A 19,128-nucleotide genomic window follows, 5' to 3' on the forward strand; every position below is an offset into this window, starting at 1 on the left:
TAGTAAGTAAGTTAGTTTCTCAAGAGGATAGTTTTCATTCCCTCAGTTATTTGTGGGGTTTCTCTGAGTAAATTTCAAGATGTCGGATATAGCGCTTTTCAGTGATGGGGGTGGGGAGGAAAGAATGCTGTATCTCCGGAAGCTTTTTATTCTTAACTCTTGGCAATGTACCACTAAGAAATTTTATAGCTGTTGCAAAAAAGAGATATTCCATCTTTCTATCCCTTAAGAATCCATTGGTGGATTTTCCCAAATGATGAAGAAAGCCAATAGAAGGTGTCTTATGATTTCATACTTATTTTATGCTCTGCTTTATTTCAGAAAGAAGTTTTATTTGCCCAACATGTCATTACTGGCATTTATTTCAATAATCCTGGAACTTATATTTCAGTTCAAAAGTTATTTCCTTAAAGAATTCTTTCACCAATCAAATCCTATGTATTATTTCCCAGAACTATTAGCCTCTCACATTTTAAAAAACAACTTGATTAATCTGTCCAAGTTCTCCAGAATTCTAGAACTCAAGCTGTCGTAAACAGAAGTTATGTCTGATTTTGTTCAGCACTGCATCCTCAGGGCCTGGTATAGAGTCTTATGGCGTTGAAAAAGATAGAGACCTGATAGATAAATGATTGCAGAAGCCACTTTTCCCTAAGGGCATGTGTTGAGTTCAACAAATTCCACTTTTCATTTTGGTGCCCTTGAAAGGTGATGAGAACAAATTACTTCACATAAGGTGGGGTATTAAACAAGAGATACTCCTTATGGTGAAGTGGAACCAAATGGCTATGCATTGAGAATGAAGTTGAAATGAACGATCTCTTATGAGGAATTTAAGTTTGAGATTAACCTGATTGTTCTACAAGACTTCAAGCAATTGCCATGATTTACCTAACCACTATGAATATTCATTGGAAGGACTGATGCTGAAGCTGAAGCTCCAATACTTTGGCCACCTGATTAGAAGAACTGACTCATTTGAAAAAGACCCTGATGCTAGGAAAGATTGAAGGTGGGAGGAGAAGGGGACAACAGTGGATGAGACGGTTGGATGGCATCACTGACTCAATCGATGTGAGTTTGAGTGAACTCTGGGAGTTGGTGATGGACAGGGAGGCCTGGCGTGCTGCAGTCCATGGGGTCGCAAAGAGTTGGACATGACTGAGAGACTGAGCTGAACTGAACTGAAATTATATCTCATTTTTAAAAATTTGTGGATTTCAGTTATGCAAAGGAAAATTAATAGCCTTATGCATGTATTAGACCATTCTTAATAGTTTGCTAACAAGAATACTCTTTAGTTTACTTATTATTCTTACCAGTAAGAATTTTATACTAGTTTACTTACCATTTCTACTAACAAAGATATGCTTGACACTATCTGTAAGAAACAGAGGTCTGTGAAAAACAATATAGCCAATTTTACAAGAACCAAGTCAGTCAGTCAGTCAGTTCAGTCGCTCAGTCATGTCCGACTCTTTGCGACCCCATGAACTGCAGCATGCCAGGCCTCCCTGTCCAACACCAACTGCCAGAGATCACTCAAACTCATGTCCATCAAGTCAGTGTTGCCATCCAGCCATCTCATCCTCTGTCGTCCCCTTCTCCTCCTGCCCCCAATCCCTCCCAGCATCAGAGTCTTTTCCAATGAGTCAACTCTTCGCATGAGGTGGCCAAAGTACTGGAATTTCAGCTTTAGCATCATTCCTTCCAAAGAACAGCTAGGACTGATCTCCTTCAGAATGGACTGGTTGGATATCCTTGCAGTCCAAGGGACTCTCAAGAGTCTTCTCCAACACCACAGTTCAAAAGCATCAATTCTTCGGCGCTCAGCTTTCTTCACAGTCCAACTCTCACATCCATACATGACCACTGGAAAAACCATAGCCTTGACTAGATAGACCTTTGTTGGAAAAGTAATGTCTCTGCTTTTGAATATGCTCTCTAGGTTGGTCATAACTTTCCTTCCAAGGAGTAAGTGTCTTTTAATTTCATGGCTGCAATCACCATCTGCAGTGATTTTGGAGCCCCCCCCAAAATAAAGTCTGACACTGTTTCCACTGTTTCCCCATCTACTTCCCATGAAGTGATGGGACCAGATGCCATGATCTTCATTTTCTGAATGTTGAGCTTTAAGCCAACTTTTTCACTCTCCTCTTTCACTTTCATCAAGAGGCTTTTTAGTTCCTCTTCACTTTCTGCCATAAGGGTGGTGTCATCTGCATATCTGAGGTTATTGATATTTCTCCTTTTCATTATATGGGACTGGAATGCCAAAGTAGGAAGTCAAGAAACACCTGGGGTAACAGGCAAATTTGGCCTTGGAATACAAGAACCAAGTAGAATTATAGAAATGGAAAATACAGTAGCTGAATTAAAAACTAAATGAAGATTTAACAACAAATTATATATAGCTGAAGATAGAATTCGTTAACTTGAAGGTAAGTTGGGAAATAACCACCCTGATTCATGCAATAAGTATGCTGAAATATTCTGCTGTGAAGTGTCACGATATCTGAAATTTATTTTCAAATAGCTCAGCAAAATGTGTGTGGTTATCTATATAATGTGCATATAGACATAGATGTGTTTAGCAAGAGAGGGAGGTAAGGCAAATATAGCAACATGTTAACAACTGGTGAATCTGAATAAAGGCTATATGGATGTGCAGTGTACACCTGTACAACGAACATTTCTATAAACTCTTCTAAAATTACAAATAAAACTGGTAAAACAGTAGCACTTAAATAGCACAAAAATATGAAGAACAAAGAATTAAGTCTTTAAAAAAAGAAATAGAAGCCTTCTTGGGGGGAAATAATGAGCTTATTGAAAAACATGAAGAGAACATCTATATGGACAGAAGTTTTAGAGATATACCATGTTCATGGATTGAAAGATTAAATTTGTAAAAATTTCTCCAAATTGATTAATAGAGTTAATGCAACTTTATTCAAAATTGAATAGGGCTTTGGCAAGAACTTGACAAGATGCTTCTGTAATATATATAGAAAAGGGCCAAGAAGAGAAAACTCTTTTGGATTCCAAATGCCACAGACAGTATTGTTTTATTCCTACCTCAGTGGTGCCTCTTTCTCAAATTCCTTCCTTAGTTTCCCAACTTCTTCCTGATCTTATGTTAGAATGCCCCAGGGCTCAGGCCTTCAACTTCTTTCCTCTATCACACTGACTCCTTTGGTTAATTTCATCTAGTCTCATAACTTTAAATAAAAATCATTTACTAGCCTCCATTTCAATCTAGATCTCTCTCAGACTCACTCTTCTATCCAACTGTTTACTTGATATCTCTACTTGGTTATCTAATAGACATCTGAAATTTTAAAAAATGGATGCCTTAAATTTAAAAAAATTAATTCAGTTCAGTCGCTCAGTCATGTCCGACTCTTTGCGACCCCATGGATTGCAGCATGCCAGGCTTCCTTGTCCATCACCAACTCCCGGAGTTTACTCAAACTCATGTCCATTGAGTCGGTGATGCCATCCAACCATCTCATCCTCTGTCATCCCCTTTTCCTCTTGCCCTCAATCTTTCCCAGCATCAGGGTCTTTTCAAGTGAATCAGCTCTTCGTATCAGGTGGCCAAAGTATTGGAGTTTCAGCTTCAACATCAGTCCTTTCAATGAATATTCAGGATTGATTTCCTTTAGGATTGACAGCTTTGATCTCTTTGCTGCCCAAGGGACTCTCAAGAGTCTTCTCCAACACCACAGTTCAAAAGCATCAGTTCTTCAGTGCTCAGGTTTCTTTATAGTCCAACTCTCACAACCATACATGACTACTGGAAAAACCATAGCCTTGACTAGCTGCTGCTGCTAAGTCGCTTCAGTCGTGTCTGACTCTGTGCAACCCCATAGACGGCAGCCCACCAGGCTCCCCCGTCCCTGGGATTCTCCAGGCAAGAACACTAGAGTGGGTTGCCATTTCCTTCTCCAATGCATGAAAGTGAAAAGGGAAAGTGAAGTCGCTCAGTTGTGTCCGACTCTTAGTGACCCCATGGACTGCAGCCTACCAGGCTCCTCCGTCCATGGGATTTTCCATGCAAGAGTACTGCAGTGGGGTGCCATCGCCTTCTCCAAGCCTTGACTAGATGGACCTGTATTTTTTGGCCACGCCACACAGAGTGTGGGATCTTAGTTCCCTGATCAGAGAGTGAACCCATCCATGCCCTCTGTAGTGGAAGGGCAGAGTCTGAACAACTGGATCGCCAGGGAAGTCCCTAAATTTTTTTCTATCTGCAACCTTCCTCATCTTAGTTGATGGCAACTTCATCTTGAATTTTAGTTGCTCAGTCCAATACCTTTGGGTTCATCCTTGACTCTTCTCTTTCAGATATTTTATCCAACTCATCAGCAAATCCCTAAATGAATCACTTCTTATTTACCTTTACTGTGCTGACCCTGGCTTGAGCCATATCCAGCTCTTATCTGGATAACTTCAACAGCCTTCTGACTGGCTTATTTCCTCACCCCATGTACCTGCACCAACAGTGTCCTCTAGTTCTTAACCCAGTGTGCATGATGAGAATCAGTTTTGATTTGGGACCAGCACCCAGAGCATTAGAATACTTTTTAAAATGTCTCATAATTCTTCAAAATTATCAGAGATTATTTTAGCCTTTGGTTAGTAATTGTTGAGACTGACCAGTGGGTAAATGGAGCCCTTTACATTGTTCTTTCAAATAAATATGAAACAAAACAAAAGCTTCTCTGGTGATTCCAATCTGCAGCAGGATTGAGAATCACTGGTCTGTAATCCCCAAACCAGATCATTTCCCCCATAAATAATTGAGACAGTTCTATTTACAAAGCTGTCTTAAAGAATTAAAACAGATACATAAAAGACTAAAAACACCAAATTTATTTTCCAAAGTACAGAAAAAGGTACACATTTAAATTTACTTTGCATATTCCTTAACAACAACAGAAACAACAAAACCCCACCTGTTTCATGCCCTACTTATCTCAACTTAACTCTCAACCAACTGTGGCATCCACAAGAAGGGAAAGATTTTTGGCCCTTTTTTGCAGAACCTGAAAGGTGACATGAAGAGATGTGAAACATATACCCCAGACTCAATTCTCCTAAGACAAGGCAAAGGCTCGTTAACAATGAAGCTCCATACTGATGGAAAATGAGAGGCTTCCTACTGCCAATTTACCCAGGAACTCTGGAATAGTCATCTGCTGTCTGAAGTATTACCACAACTTTCACTACTGCTCCATGTTATTTAGAGGTAAAGTACAGAGCATGGAGGAATGAAATTCTCTTCAGTTTCAAATGAACTAATATTTAAACCTGAAAATATCAAAGGTGATTCTTTTTCTCTTTAAAAAATAAACCACCCAGATGAATTTATTGGTTTGATACATACTTGTTTAATAAACCTGACAAAGAAAAATCAAACTATCACTCTATTTTTGCACAGTAATGAGAATCTATAAAATGTTTTGCGTTCTATCAACAAGAGCTACTGAGATCATTCGACTTGATCGGAGCCCGCCTCAGAACACTGGGGGAACTGCAGAGACCTGCTTACGTGGGGACTGGGCCCGCTCATGCTCACCAGACGGCTGCTGATGACGTTGAGCTCCCGTATCACCATGCTCAGGTCTTCGTGCAGTGTGACTATGGCAGTTTTCACCTCCCCTAGAAGAACGTTAGTGGAATTGTCTGCTTCAGGCTCCCTGGACAGGCCTTTGGTTGCCTGAGAACTAGAACAGGACACCGAGGTGAAATGGTCTACATTCTGAGTGGAAAACGCTACCCAGTCACTGCTAGAAATTGAACTCATCTTCTCTTTGGCAGAACCAGAGTCGTCTGGAAGAATTTCCAGGAGGCTGAGTTGGTCATTTGCTTTTTCATCGGGGAACAATGGACTCCTAGGAGCAAAAGGGTGACGGATCCTGGCTGTCTTATCTGTATTTTTAACAGAGGCAGAAGAAGACTGTTGACGGGACAAAGTCCAAAAGGAAGGTCCGGCCCGAACTGGAGGTAAGGGATGAACAGACTTCTCTGGAGAGGCTGAATCAGGGGATGACACAGATAAAGTAGAAAAGGAGAATGTTCCCTCAGAGGCAGTTGAAACTAAAATGTATAAATGAAAGACAAGGATTAGGCAACATACAAATAAGAGTAATAGCTTAAACAATTTTACAATGTCAAATTCTACCTGGTCTCAGTATAAACTACTTAGAATTTTATATGTTAAAGAGTCACAGTAGGCCCCAATAAAACCAAAGCAGGAAATAGAGAAAATCTAAAGATGTATGATACATCAATAATACCATAGAAAGGGAATTTAAATAGAAATATCAATATTCATCTTGACTCTCAAACTTTGCCTAATATATTTTTACACTACACTTACCAGAGAGCAGAAAAGTAGAATATTACACCCTCTTCTACTCACTGCCAGAATTTTAAGTTGACATTTAAAGCAGAAAGTCTAAGAAACCTGTAACTTAGATTCCTTCTCTTTGTTTTTAACAGAAAATATTATGGCAAAATGAACAACCAACTACAAGTACCTCAGAGTTACAAAACTAATCTTTTTCTCTCAATAGTCAAATATAGTCAAGGCTGAGTCCAACCCATCCAAGATCCAGGACACTTTAGCACTTGTATATAATTTTTTTTTTTCCACCAAGAAACTACAAATAAAATGGATTCTAAGTCTATTTTCCATAAAATTAAAGATTTGATAATGTTTTTAACTTCCCTTCAGGCAAAAATCATATTAAATCTCTTCTTTCACACTTTATTCTAAATCATTATTTCCCAAACCATTATGGAGAACACTGTGTCCCTTAAGATGTAAAAAGATGTTTTGTGAGAACTGGGTTTCAAAGTCAAATAAGATTGGCCAATTGCACACTGTGCCTCCCATTAGGAGATTAACAATATCCGTTAGCATATTAAAGGTTCTGAGAAATTGACAGTACAGTTGACCCTTGAACAACACGGGGGTTGGGGTGCTGGCCCGCCCCACATTCAAAGACCTCCACATAACTTTACAGTTGGCCCACCATATCTGCAGTTCCAAATCTGCAGACTCAATCAACTGCAGATTGTATAGTACTGTACTATGTATTTACTGGAAAAAAATCGCGTATAAGTGGACTCATGAAGTTTGAACCCATGTATTTAAGGGCCACCTGTAATTTATTCAAGTGTTTTTCAGACTTTATCAGACATAGATCATTTTCTTGTCTCCTTGGAATCTCTATTTTTATTCATTTATGCCTTAGGTGGGCTTCCCAGATGGCTCAGTGGTAATCTGCCTGCCAACGCAGGAGCCGTGGGTTCAATCCCTGGGTTGGGAAATGGGATACTCCAGTATTCTTGCCTGGAAAATTCCATGGACACAGAGTCTGGTGGCTACAGTCCATGGGGTTGCAGAGAGTCAGACACGACTGATGTGACTGAACACGCATGCCTTAAAAGGTGATACAAGTTGTCAAATTCTAGTGCCAAAGTCTTTGAAATTAACTTTGAACTTACTACTCAAAAAAAATTTTTTTTAATTGGCAATTCCCTGGCAGTCCAGTGATTAAGACTCTGTGCTTCCAGTGCAAGCGGGCATGGGTTTGACCCCTGCTCTGGGAACTAAGATCCCACATGTCATGAGGCATGGCCAAAAACTAAAAATAAATAAAATAACAGTGAGAATAATTTGAGAATAAAATAATTAAAAATACAAAACTTATTCACTATAAGTCATAGAAGAGGGAGATTAATGCTTACCACTTAGCACACAAGACTTATCTTTCTTTCTTATTTATTTTACATATTCATGTCATTCTAAACGAAATTGGACCTCTTGTCTAAAAATGTGGCCAGGGCAGACAGCTTCTATTTTTGTCTTCAAAGCCACCTGGTGCCTAGCTCCAGTTCTCAGGAAAGAATTCCAATCACAAAACTTTAAGGGGGCGAAATGAGTATCCTCAGCTGGTCCAGCAGCAGGACACAAAAAGGAAAGTAGGAACTTCATTAACAAACGGTCAAGACAGGACAAGCACACCCAAGAATCCAGGCCAGGCTCACCCAACACTCTATCCTTGGGTTAGAAAGAGGGTATGTGGCAACCGCCCTGCCAGTGACGGAAGCCTCTATACGCGCGTGTCCTGAGCCACTCCGCAACCCTCTGGGCTGCACCCACCGCTGTCGCTGGACACGTCTCTAGGCCGCCCTCCTATTTTCCGTCAATATATCCTGGATCCTTGTCTTTCTTGGTCTATTCTCAGGCTAGAGTAACACGTTCTCCAGTGGCTAGCATCTCACTTCAGAGACCCTCCATGTACCTTCTCCAGAAAACACATCTCTAGACTTCTGCCAGAGGTTGTGAGAGTTGGTTGAATATTCAGGGCAACTATGAGGCAAAGGCATCTCAGAGAAGCAAAGAAACTTTCCCAAGATCACAAGGCTCAAAAGGGGTAGAGATGAGGCTCAAATTCAAGTCTCTGATGTTAAAGCATATAATCTAATCTAAACTCTACATCCACACCATTCTAGTATATTATAATTATTTTTACTCTATTAGATAATTATGTTAAATTCTAGATATAAAGTTGAGAAGGCAGGCAACCCAGATGGTGAGGGATGTAGAAGGGTTGATGGATATTCAAATCTTTACCCCAAAACAGATAGGAAGACAGAGAGTTGCTGTGGCTATATTTAGCTTTTTGAAAACAGTCAGAAAATCTTAGTAATATTTATCTTCCATTTCTCATATTGTGTACAAGTTGGAACTGCAGTTAGCAGGAGAAAGTAACAGGAAAAGAGATTTCAGTCCAGTTGAAAAATGAAAACGTTTAAATAGTTGTGGTTTCCCACACATGACATGCACTGCTTTGGGAAGCGGTGAGGTTCTTAACACTTAGGGAGCTCATGCACAGCCTGAGCGACCATTTGGCACGAACATTTCAGGCAAGATCAAGGCATCAGCTGACAGAACTATATATCCTTGGTGAGATTCTAAGATTCTAGGACCCAAACCACATATGTTAGAGTACTAAGAAACTATTCTAGAAATAGTTCACTCTGGTCAGAAAGAATGATTTCATAAGGAAGATTTAAGAAGGCCAGGAGGAAAACAATATTTCAGTCAAATGTTAGTATAATGTTATCTTATATATTTAAAGATCTCTGGTTCCTCTGCCTGTTCTAAACCCTGCTTGTACATCTGGAAGTTCTCGATTCAAGTACTGCTGAAGCCTAGCTTGACGGATTTTGAGCATAACCTTACTAGCATGGGAAGTGAGCACAAGAGTCTGGTAGTTTGAACATTCTTTAGCATTGCCCTTCTTTGGAATTGAGATGATAGAGATTTTCTTTTCTTGGGCTCCAAAATCACTGTGAATGGTGACTGCAGCCATGAAATTAGAAGACACTTCCTTTTTGGAAGGAAGGCTATGACAAACCTAGACAGAGTATGAAAAAGCAGAGACATCACTTTGCCAACAAAGGTTCACATAGTCAAAGCTGTGGTCTCTCCAGTAGCCATGTATGGATGTGAGAGCTAGATCATAAAGAAGGCTGAATGCTAAAGCTTTTGAATTGTGATTTGGAGAAAACTCTTGAGAGTCCCTTGGGCAGCATGGAGATCAAACCAGTCAATCCTAAGGGTAATCAACCCTGAATACTCATTGGAAGGGCTGATGCTGAAGCTCCAATATTTTGGCCGCCTGATGTGAAGAGCTGACTTATTGGAAAAGACCCTGATGCTGGGAAAGATTGAGGGCAGGAGGAGAAGAGGGCAGCAGAGGATGAGATGGTTGGATGGCATCACCGACGTGATGGACATGAACTTGGGTGAATTCTAGGAGACAGTGAGGGACAGGAAGGCCTGGTGTGCTGCAGTCCATGGGGTTGCAAAAAGTTGGACACGACTTAGCAACTGAACAACAACAAATATATTTAAAGATAACACAGTTATGGTAGGCACACACGTGTGACATGATGAATACCTGGCTTCAGTTTTATGCTGAAACTGAAAGTTGCTCAGTCGCGTCTTACTCTTGGGACCCCATGAACGGTATATCCCATGTATACAATCCATGGAATTCTCCAGGCCAAAATACTGGAGTGGGTAGCCTTTCCCTTCTCCAGGGCATCTTCCCAACCCAGGGATCGAACCTAGGTCTCCCACACTGCTGCTGCTGCTGAGTTGCTTCAGTCGTGTCCGACTCTGTGCGACCCCATAGATGGCGGCCCAACAGGCTCCCCCATCCCTGGGATTCTCCAGGCAAGAACACTGGAGTGGGTTGCCATTTCCTTCTCCAATGCATGAAAGTGAAAAGTGAAAGTAAAGTCGCTCAGTCATGTCTGACTCTTAGCGACCCCATGGACTGCAGCCTACCAGGCTCCTCCGTCCATGGGATTTTCCAGCCAAGAGTACTGGAGTGGGTGCCGTTGCTTCCTACACTGCAGGCAGATTCTTTACCAGCTGAGCCACCAGGGAAGCCCACAGTTTAATGCCAGTGTTTCTTAAAGTGAGGTTCCTGAACCAGCAGCAGCATCACCTGGGAATTTGTTAAAATGAAGTTCTAGGGCCCCACCCCAGACCAGCTGAATCAGACACTGGGGGTTGGGGCTCAGAAAACTGGGTTTGAACAAACCTGCAGGTGTTTCTGCTATGTGCTCTGGTCAGAGAATCACTGCTTTTTGCTGTATGCCCACCTTTCTCCTGCTGTGTAGCTACAACTGCTGAGTAAACAGCTTCTCACTGTTTATAGTTCTGCAGCTTTGATTCGTAGGCTGCTTGATGCTTTTGCTCATAAGAACCCACTTCATCTCTAATTGCTGCACGCCAATTTACTTTTGTTTCCAAACACACTGCAGCTGTACCAGCCACTGCACACTGCGCCTCAGGGCGCATCTCCCTCCGCGTTTAGTGACCCTTCTCCGGCTTACTGCGGTGGTGGTTAACAAGCATCCTCTTCATACAGTCGACCCCCCAGAGCTGAAATGCAGCAAGTATTGCAAATCAGCTGCAGCAAATAGCTGGATTTAAAAGTCTCATTGTGTGATACAGTCATGCTAATGACTGCCAGACTCGCTTGAAGATAGCACTGACAAGATTTTTCCAAATGCTAATGTGTTCTCTCTAATTTTTTATGCTCACAAATAACGCTGGATCTGTTAATTAGGGTCACAAAGAGTCGGACACAATTGAAGCGACTTAGCACGCACACACTGTTAATTATTATACTACAATTTTAAACTTAAAAAGCATTTGGAAGTACTGGATTGGAAAAAATAAGATAACAAATACACTTCTGGAAATATTTAAAATTATCTTTAGCAGTAAATGTAAATTTTTCTGCTAGCAGCTGGTCTTCGGTAAACAGTTCACTGTACAAGAGAGGGATTTTTTTCTTTTTCTCATTCTCCAATTCATCTCTTTCAGTTTTCCTCACTAATACAGAATGGCTGTCAAGTTACCTACACACAGGAATTATACTATCCTGATTTTGTTCTATGGCTAAAAATGAAACATTTACAAAATTCTTTGTAATAGAATTATTCATAACTGCCAAAAAGTGGAAACAATCCAAACGTCTGTGAACTGATTAGCATAAAGAAAATGTGTTTATCTATACATTGGAATATTATCCAGCCATAAAAGGGAATCACATACTGATTTATGCTACATTGTGGATAAACCTTGAAAACATGATGCTCAGCGAAAGAAATAAATCACAAAAGGCTTCGTGTTGCATGACTCCATCCCATGAAATGTCCAGAAAAGGTAAATCCATAGAGACAGAAAGTAGACAGTGGCTACCAGGGCCTGGGATAAAGAGGGCAGAGAGTGGCTGCTTGTGTGTACAGGACTTTTGAGGGTAGTGGGAATGCTCTGGCATTAGTAGTGATGACTGTACAACTCTGAGAATACACTGAAAAACCACTACGCTGTCCGTTTTCAAAGGGTGCATTTTATGGTACAGGAATTAGATCTCAATTTTTAAAAGCTGCCATATTTGAAATTTTATTTTTAGTATCATTATTATAAATAAGCTACATAAAAGAACCAGATTTAGGAGTAACACGGGCCTAGAGAGAAATGCTAGTAAGTCTGCCCCTTATTATAAGTAGTTATAAATCACTTATGCCGGGTTTTTATTGGGAAAATTGGATTATTGTATTAAAGATGAGTTTTCTCACTTGCTTATGAAGTATAAATGTGGTTCATTAAATTAAAATCAAATTGGTGCATCTTTCTGTCTGCACAAGAGCAGGCAGGAGCTGCACAGCTGGAAGGGTTGTTGGGGCCCTGTCTAGGGGTCAGGGAGCACCCTGGCTGTGACCTCCCTGGAGGGTGATAAGCCTCCCTCGCCCATCAACGCTCTACTCCACACAGTGCTTATGGACCACCCTGACCACTAGCTCACCAGAGTTAGCTGGGATGGTCTGTAGAACTGCTTTCTATCATTTCCCCCATTGCTTCAGGGACTCTGTCAATTGTTCTAACTCCAAAGGCTTTTATAGGCAAAAAGAAAAAGGCATTGTAAATGGGTCTTCAGTGTATGCGTCACTTTAGTTTCTTTTCCTAGCAAAGGTGAACTGAAAAACCGCTACAAGAACAACTACTGCTGAAATCCAGAGTAGAAAACAAAATGGGACCAAATGAGACAGAGAGGAGGAAGCCAGTGAGGATGGTCACCGCTATCTCAACAAGACAAAGTACAGATAATTTTTTCCTCCCCAAAATTAGACAGTAAAATCCAGTGCATCTAACACCCTCACCCTGACGGTGGCTGATGAGACTATAAGGAAAGCTGCCTGCCACCAAATTGGCTTCTAAGTATGTGCTAGCTCCTTCTTCCTTTTTAGTGTGCGTGATAAACTAACGACCTAAAACAACGGTTTGAGCTTCAGACAAATAAGCAGAGGAGCAGAAGGAATGGGCTGTTCTCAGAACAGAGGTATTGAGCATCAAAATGTCAAAGGAGGTTGCTGCAGCAAATTCATTCCTCTCATTCAGTAAAGATATTAAAGTGTATTAGCTGGCTGCCTTAGACAGTCTCCCTGGTATTTGAGAACCGCTAAAATATGCAAGGATTTTTTAAATTTGTCCAGCTCATTATCTCCAAAGAGTTTTATGACAGTGGACCTGGACCCTTCCTATAAACAAATGCTTAAATGAAAACCAGAAAAAAAAAGGTACTCTCTTTGTTATCCTCCACCACCCAGTATCCATGGAGACTAACATCCATTTAGTCTCATCATTTCTTGAATTCCTCAACCACAATGACCTTCAGCCATTCCTCTGAGTATTTCCTAGAATGCCATCACTCTCAACTGCCCTACTTTGAAATCTTGTTTCCCAAGATTACTTTTTCTTCTCAGTTACTTCCAGCTCTATAGATTCCTTTTACATTCCTTTTAATACATCTACACTTTGGCCTCACTGATGCAGTGAGACCATAGATGCAATGATCTTTCTGTTTTCTCTCTTTCTATCAGTGTCCTCTTGGTTCCGGCTCCTTTCCTAAACCAGCCTAGAATCCCAGGATCCATCACTTTAGCCACTTTCTGGCTACTCTCTTGCTGAATGTCTTCTGCCTTACTTGCTACTAATTTCTTTCTTTGGCCTCCCTGGGTGGCATGCAGGATCCTAGTTCCCCAACCAGGGAATCGAAACCGTGTCCCCCCGCAGTGAAGTCTTAAGCACTGGACCCTCAGAGAAGTCTCCCTGCCACTAATTCTTGATGCAGGAGTCAGCAAAATGTTGACAGAAAGGACAGGATAGGAGCTCTTTTAGGCTTTGCGGTTCATACGGTCTGACAGCTCTGCTGATGTGGCACAAAAGCAGCCAAAGACAATATGCGAGCCAAGCAGTATGGTTGTTTTCCAATAAAACTTTATTTACAAAAACAGGCAGTGGGCCAGATTTGGTCCAGGCTGAAAGTTGGTCAATCCCTGTCATAGGCCTATTCAATTTAAATATCTGCCTTTTTCATTTCTATCCCCGGGATGCTCAGCACAGGAAATAAATAAATAAATAAATAAAGCCCAGACCTGAAAAACTGGACCACTACAAATTACTGTTCCTCCACCTTCTCAGAGTCTCAGCAGCTCCTTCTTCCATTCTCAGCAGTGGCTGTTCTAAATTTTTTCCAGTTTCTTCATGGAAAAATTGAAACCACTCCAAACCCTCAGGCTTGGCAGGTGACCCCAGACAGTAAGATACAGAGGCCATGACGTACAGAGCGCAGCCCATGGATGTTCAGTACATTTAATTACTGAGAACAATAAGGCCCTTCCCTCACATCGGTACACCCTTTTTCCTCCTTCCTTATGGGTTCTCAGCACGAGGCGACTCTCTTCCTGGTCTGGATTCCAGTCTGCCTTCCCCATATCCCCCTCCATCTCAGGATCCTTCCCCCGACCTTGCTCACCAGCTCCTGTCTCTGTCTCTCACCTCAAATCTTTTCCTTCAGCGGACTCACTGGAAAAGACTCTGACAGTGGGAAAGGCCGAAGGCAAAAGGAAAAGGGGGCAGCAGAGGATGAGATGGTGAGACAGCATCACTGACTCAGTGGATGTGAATCTGAGCAGATTCCAGGAGACAGTGAAAGAAGGGAAGCCTGGCACACTGCAGTCCACGGTGACTCATAGAGTCAGACACAACTCGGCAACTGAACAACGACATCTTTACCACTAGAATTTAAAATAAAATATATGGCATTTTCTATTTACCCACGTATTCATAATTCCTAGTACTATCTTTTTTCCCCCCACGATTCACTGGGGTCTTCCCCTAGACATATATTATGGCTTCAACCACTGTGGTGAGATCCACCGGGTCCCCATCCTGGGTGGCAAGTTCTCCGGACACCCTCAAGAGCTATGCCTACATAGAATTTGCCACTGAGAGCTCGGCCCAGGCCACCAAGGAGCTGGACAAGAGCGTCTTTCAAGGCTGGGTCATCAAGTGCTGCCCCAAAGGACCAATTTACCAGGCCTCGGCTCCACGGGCCACAGGGGCCTTCAGGAACACCCAGGTGCCGGCGGGGAGCCTTCCCGGACAACAGCCTCCAGGGCAGGGCCCGTTTCAGGCCGTGAGAATGGAACCGGGGGTGCAGAAGAGTCTCACCATGGTTTTTACTGTGTTGAAGCGAGGACTCGATTTTGAGAGTGGGGCTGTGGCGGGGTCAGGAGTTAACACAGCTCTACTTGGGACCATTTATTCCACGCAGAATAACTGCTCCACCCTCTTCATCCAGCGGGAGGACAGTCCAAACCCCACGCCGAAGCCATCAGGCACCCAGCAGGGCACAGGGTGGGCCTGCCATGGGGGCCAGTCTTGACTGTGGAGGGCACGGGGCAAAGCTGAAGGTAGGTGAGGCCCAGGGAGCCGGGGTCGGCTCCAGTGATGCCTTTTATAGAAAAGTAGAAATGTGTGTCTTATTGGTCAAGAATTTGGGCAGAGTTTACTAATGGAATATGAGACTCCTTCTGAGTCTCCCTCCCTTTTAGGGTTTCCCTTGTAACTTTTCAACTTTGTTGCCAGTACTGAGCTCTTTCTTTTGACACCTCAACCTTTATGAACGGAATAGCATCCTCAAGGTCTTAATTTCAGCTAATTATTTTTCTGCTTTGGAATTCAGGAATTCGCTTGACTCCTTTTTAGAGATAGCAGTATTCTATTCCGATGAAATTCCCCCATCTTTTCTTCTGTTGTTTTTTTTTTTTTAACATATATTAATCATAATTATTTTAAAGTATGTATCTTATAACTTCAGTATCTAGATTATTTATGAGTCTGTTTCTGTTGCTTATTTTATCCTGTATTTCTGGTCATTTGTTCATTTTCTGGTATGCCTGGTAATTTTTTGGTGAATGTCAAGTCTTATGCATGGAAAACTGTAGCACCACTCAAGAAAGGATTTTATTGTCTTCAGATACTTTGCTCTAGTTGAAGCTGGGTTTCAGCATTTGGGAGGGCTGTTCTATTTCCAGGCTGTCCTTGCTCCTAGAACGTACCTCTGATGCATAGGGTGTAGCCCTTTAGAGGGCCCAGCTGAAAGGACAGTGTATTTACCACAGCCCCTACAATTCTGCACATCCTAAACTCCAACCTCCATCTTCTTAGCATCACAAGACTATGAGAATCTCTGGTTAGCTTCTTGGCTTCTTTCCATTTAGTTTCTCGGCACCTTATCCAAAACCTGAGCAGTTTAGCAGCAGGCAAAAGTAACAGTATGAAATTACACAAAGACTTGTGGGCTTTTTCTCTGTGATTCCCTCCCCTCTGAAATATTGGCCCCTTAAGTCCCTGACGCCTTGGAAACCCCAAACTCCAACCCTACCTCCCCAGCTCAGGGAGACGGCAGAAAGCCCAGGCCTCTCGTGTTTCCTTGGCTTCTATCACCCTGCTCTGCTAACAGGCAGACAGGCAAGGGGGAGAAAACTGAGACACTACTCAGATGCCAGCTGCGGGTCCAGGCCTCTGTTTCTGATGTGCTGGCTATAAATAGAAGAATCCCACGGTCCCCTCTTTGGGTTTGATAATTTGCTGGAATGGCTCACAAAACTCAGGACCTTGCTTTGCTTACTATGACTGGTTTACTATAGAGGAACAACCAAATGGAAGAAATGCACGGGGCAAGGTATGGGGAAGGGACACAGAGCTGCCGTGCCTTCTCCGGGCGATCGTCCTCCCAGAACGTTCATGTGCTCACCAACCTGGAAGCCCTCTCAACCTCATGGTCTAGGGTTTTTACAGAGGTCCCATTACATAGGCATGACTGATCAAATTATTGGCCCCTGATTTTTTTTAGACTATCCATCACTGCCACCTGCTTGCTCTCTTCTGAAAAGCATCTATTATTTGTTTTGGCTGCACCGGGTCTTCGTTGGAGCATGTGGCCTTCTCTAACTGTGGTGTAGGCTTCTAGAGCATGTGGGGTCAGTAGCTGCACATGTGGGCTTAGCTGGGATATATGGGATCTTATTAATAGTTCCCTGAGCATGGAGTCTTATCCACTGGACCACCAGGGAAGTCCCCATTGGCTTCTGATTGATCAAATCACTGGCCATTCCTTCTCCTCTCCCCAGAGGTTGGGGATGGAGTTGAAACATAAACATATTCTGTTTATGATAAATAACAGAAAATGCCTCTTTCTCTCCTATCACTCAGGAAAATGACAAGGGTTTCAGAAGCGCCGTGCTAGGAACCAGGGGTGAAGACCAGATATACATTACTTATCTCATCACAGCATCACAATCCTTTCCCCTAGGGCCCATCAGGTGTTTTCTACCTTGGTTGTTTTATAATGATTTCTAATAGTTTTCCAGCTTTAACCAACATTGTTGGTGGAGGATTAGACTAATCCTATCTACTTCATTGTAAGTAGCAGGAAAAGTCTTCCTTGCTAACTGGTTTTAGAGGAACTTCTTGTAATTTTTCATAATTAAATATACTTGATATACAAGCTATGACCAAAAGTATTCTCAATTTTCTTTTTGTGGTATTTGTGGAAGAAATGAACCAAAGTAACAGCTTTCCAGGGGACATGAGCTAATCCTAACATGCACTGGCTATCATAACCAGTACTAACTGGTTTCTCCATCAGTAGTCTCAGCAGAAAAGTTAATTTTGTGACAAAACTAAGAATTAGTTTTATTTTTAGGTACTCACTTAAAAAAAAATTCTGGGAAGAGCAGTAAGAAGAATCTCTTACTAGTCACTGACCTTACTAGCATTAAGGTAAGTTTCTTTAACCTCAAACAATTTTGGCTTCCATTGTTTGTATTTATATTGTACTTCTGACCTGAATTTGAGGTAGTTTAAAGGATTTATATTTTAAAAGTTCATATTTAAAAATTATATTTATGATTTAGTAAGCATTATTACATATGAGAATCAATAAACTACTTAGTCTTTGAAATGAAAAAAAAGTGAAAGTGTTTGTCGCTCAGTCATGTCCGACTCTTTGAGACCCTGGGGACTGTAGCTGGCCAGGGTCCTCTGTCCATGGAATTCTCCATAAGAATACTGGATTGGGTAGCCATTCTGTTCTCCAGGGAATCTTCCCAACCCAGGGATTGAACCCAGGTCTCTTTCATTGCAGTAAGGTTCTTTACCATCTGAGCCACCACGGGTATGTACCAGCAAATGGGTTATTCTTTTACTAAATAACTCTACAGAAGAAAGTATAAATTATGAAATGTAGGATTTAACAACTGACAGCCAATGACCTGGGAACTGGCCTTATCCTTTATCTACCGTCTAGACAATACTGCAACCCTCTCAATGTTTTGCAAGACAGAAGAGGGAGGCGATTCTCTACTCCCCCGCCCCTTTTTTGTAATCAGTACACAGCTCTTTTAAAAAAGGGAAAACACACACACACCAATATACACACTAATCACTTCTCTCATATAGTTTTTAAATAAGTAACCTAAATGTTTGACAGGAAGCTCTTGTTTAATGCTAGTTCTTTCTAATTTGTTCTGTATCAAAATTGCTCAGAACATGGGCTTCACTCAAGCACATGTAACCGTGATGATGATCTGCTATTAGCCTTTTTAAAAGGGGCACTTTCCCAACTCAGAGGTACCTCTCCTCATACCAGTGGGTGGAGAATAAGAGAAGGCAACAACCCAGGAGACAGAAAGCAGAGAAAAGTAAAAGAAGAGTACTTCAAAAGAGGGGTTTCTTGTAGACTCACCCCATGTGGCTAAGGTCTGGAGGTTTTCATCCTCCATCGGAACCAGGCCGGACCGTGTTGCTTCCTGATGACCCTTACTGATTACAGTCTCTTTCATTGGGTCAAATGTTGTGAATGAGGGAGATACATACAGTGTCTCCACGGAGGCCTGGTTTCGGAAAGTAGAATCCGACTTTGATGTCCTTAAATGAGGGCCTGTGAACTCTTCTTGACTAGACGGCCAATGTGCTGGTAAAGTCGCTAATGTGTCACAGCTCTTTGCGGCTGGCTGCTTTTCTAAAGGCATTTGCAAAGGGCTTCCTGTGATGGTCTTTGTAATGGTACTGTCCACGTTCTTGTCCAGATTCTCATTTGTCTGCAGAGACGGGCTTTTTTCTGAGGGAACAGGCACAGCATCTGTAAAATAACAAATGAAAGAGCTATAAAA

General features: G+C 41.9%; 1 protein-coding gene across 1 annotated transcript in view; it reads right to left on the reverse strand.

Moving 5' to 3' along the window:
- Positions 1-4,855: 4,855 nt before the first annotated feature.
- The window catches only part of ENTHD1 (ENTH domain containing 1), an 81,564-nt gene continuing 67,291 nt past the window's right edge, over positions 4,856-19,128 (reverse strand). The window contains exons 5-6 of the mRNA XM_027965865.3: positions 18,702-19,097; positions 4,856-6,105 (exon numbers count right to left, since the gene is read on the reverse strand). Coding sequence (XP_027821666.1) covers positions 5,498-6,105; positions 18,702-19,097 — 1,004 coding nt within the window. The 3' untranslated portion in view covers positions 4,856-5,497. The remainder of the gene's footprint in view (positions 6,106-18,701; positions 19,098-19,128) is intronic.

Source organism: Ovis aries, chromosome 3, assembly GCF_016772045.2.
Source record: "Ovis aries strain OAR_USU_Benz2616 breed Rambouillet chromosome 3, ARS-UI_Ramb_v3.0, whole genome shotgun sequence".
Taxonomy (NCBI): Eukaryota; Metazoa; Chordata; class Mammalia; order Artiodactyla; family Bovidae; genus Ovis; species Ovis aries.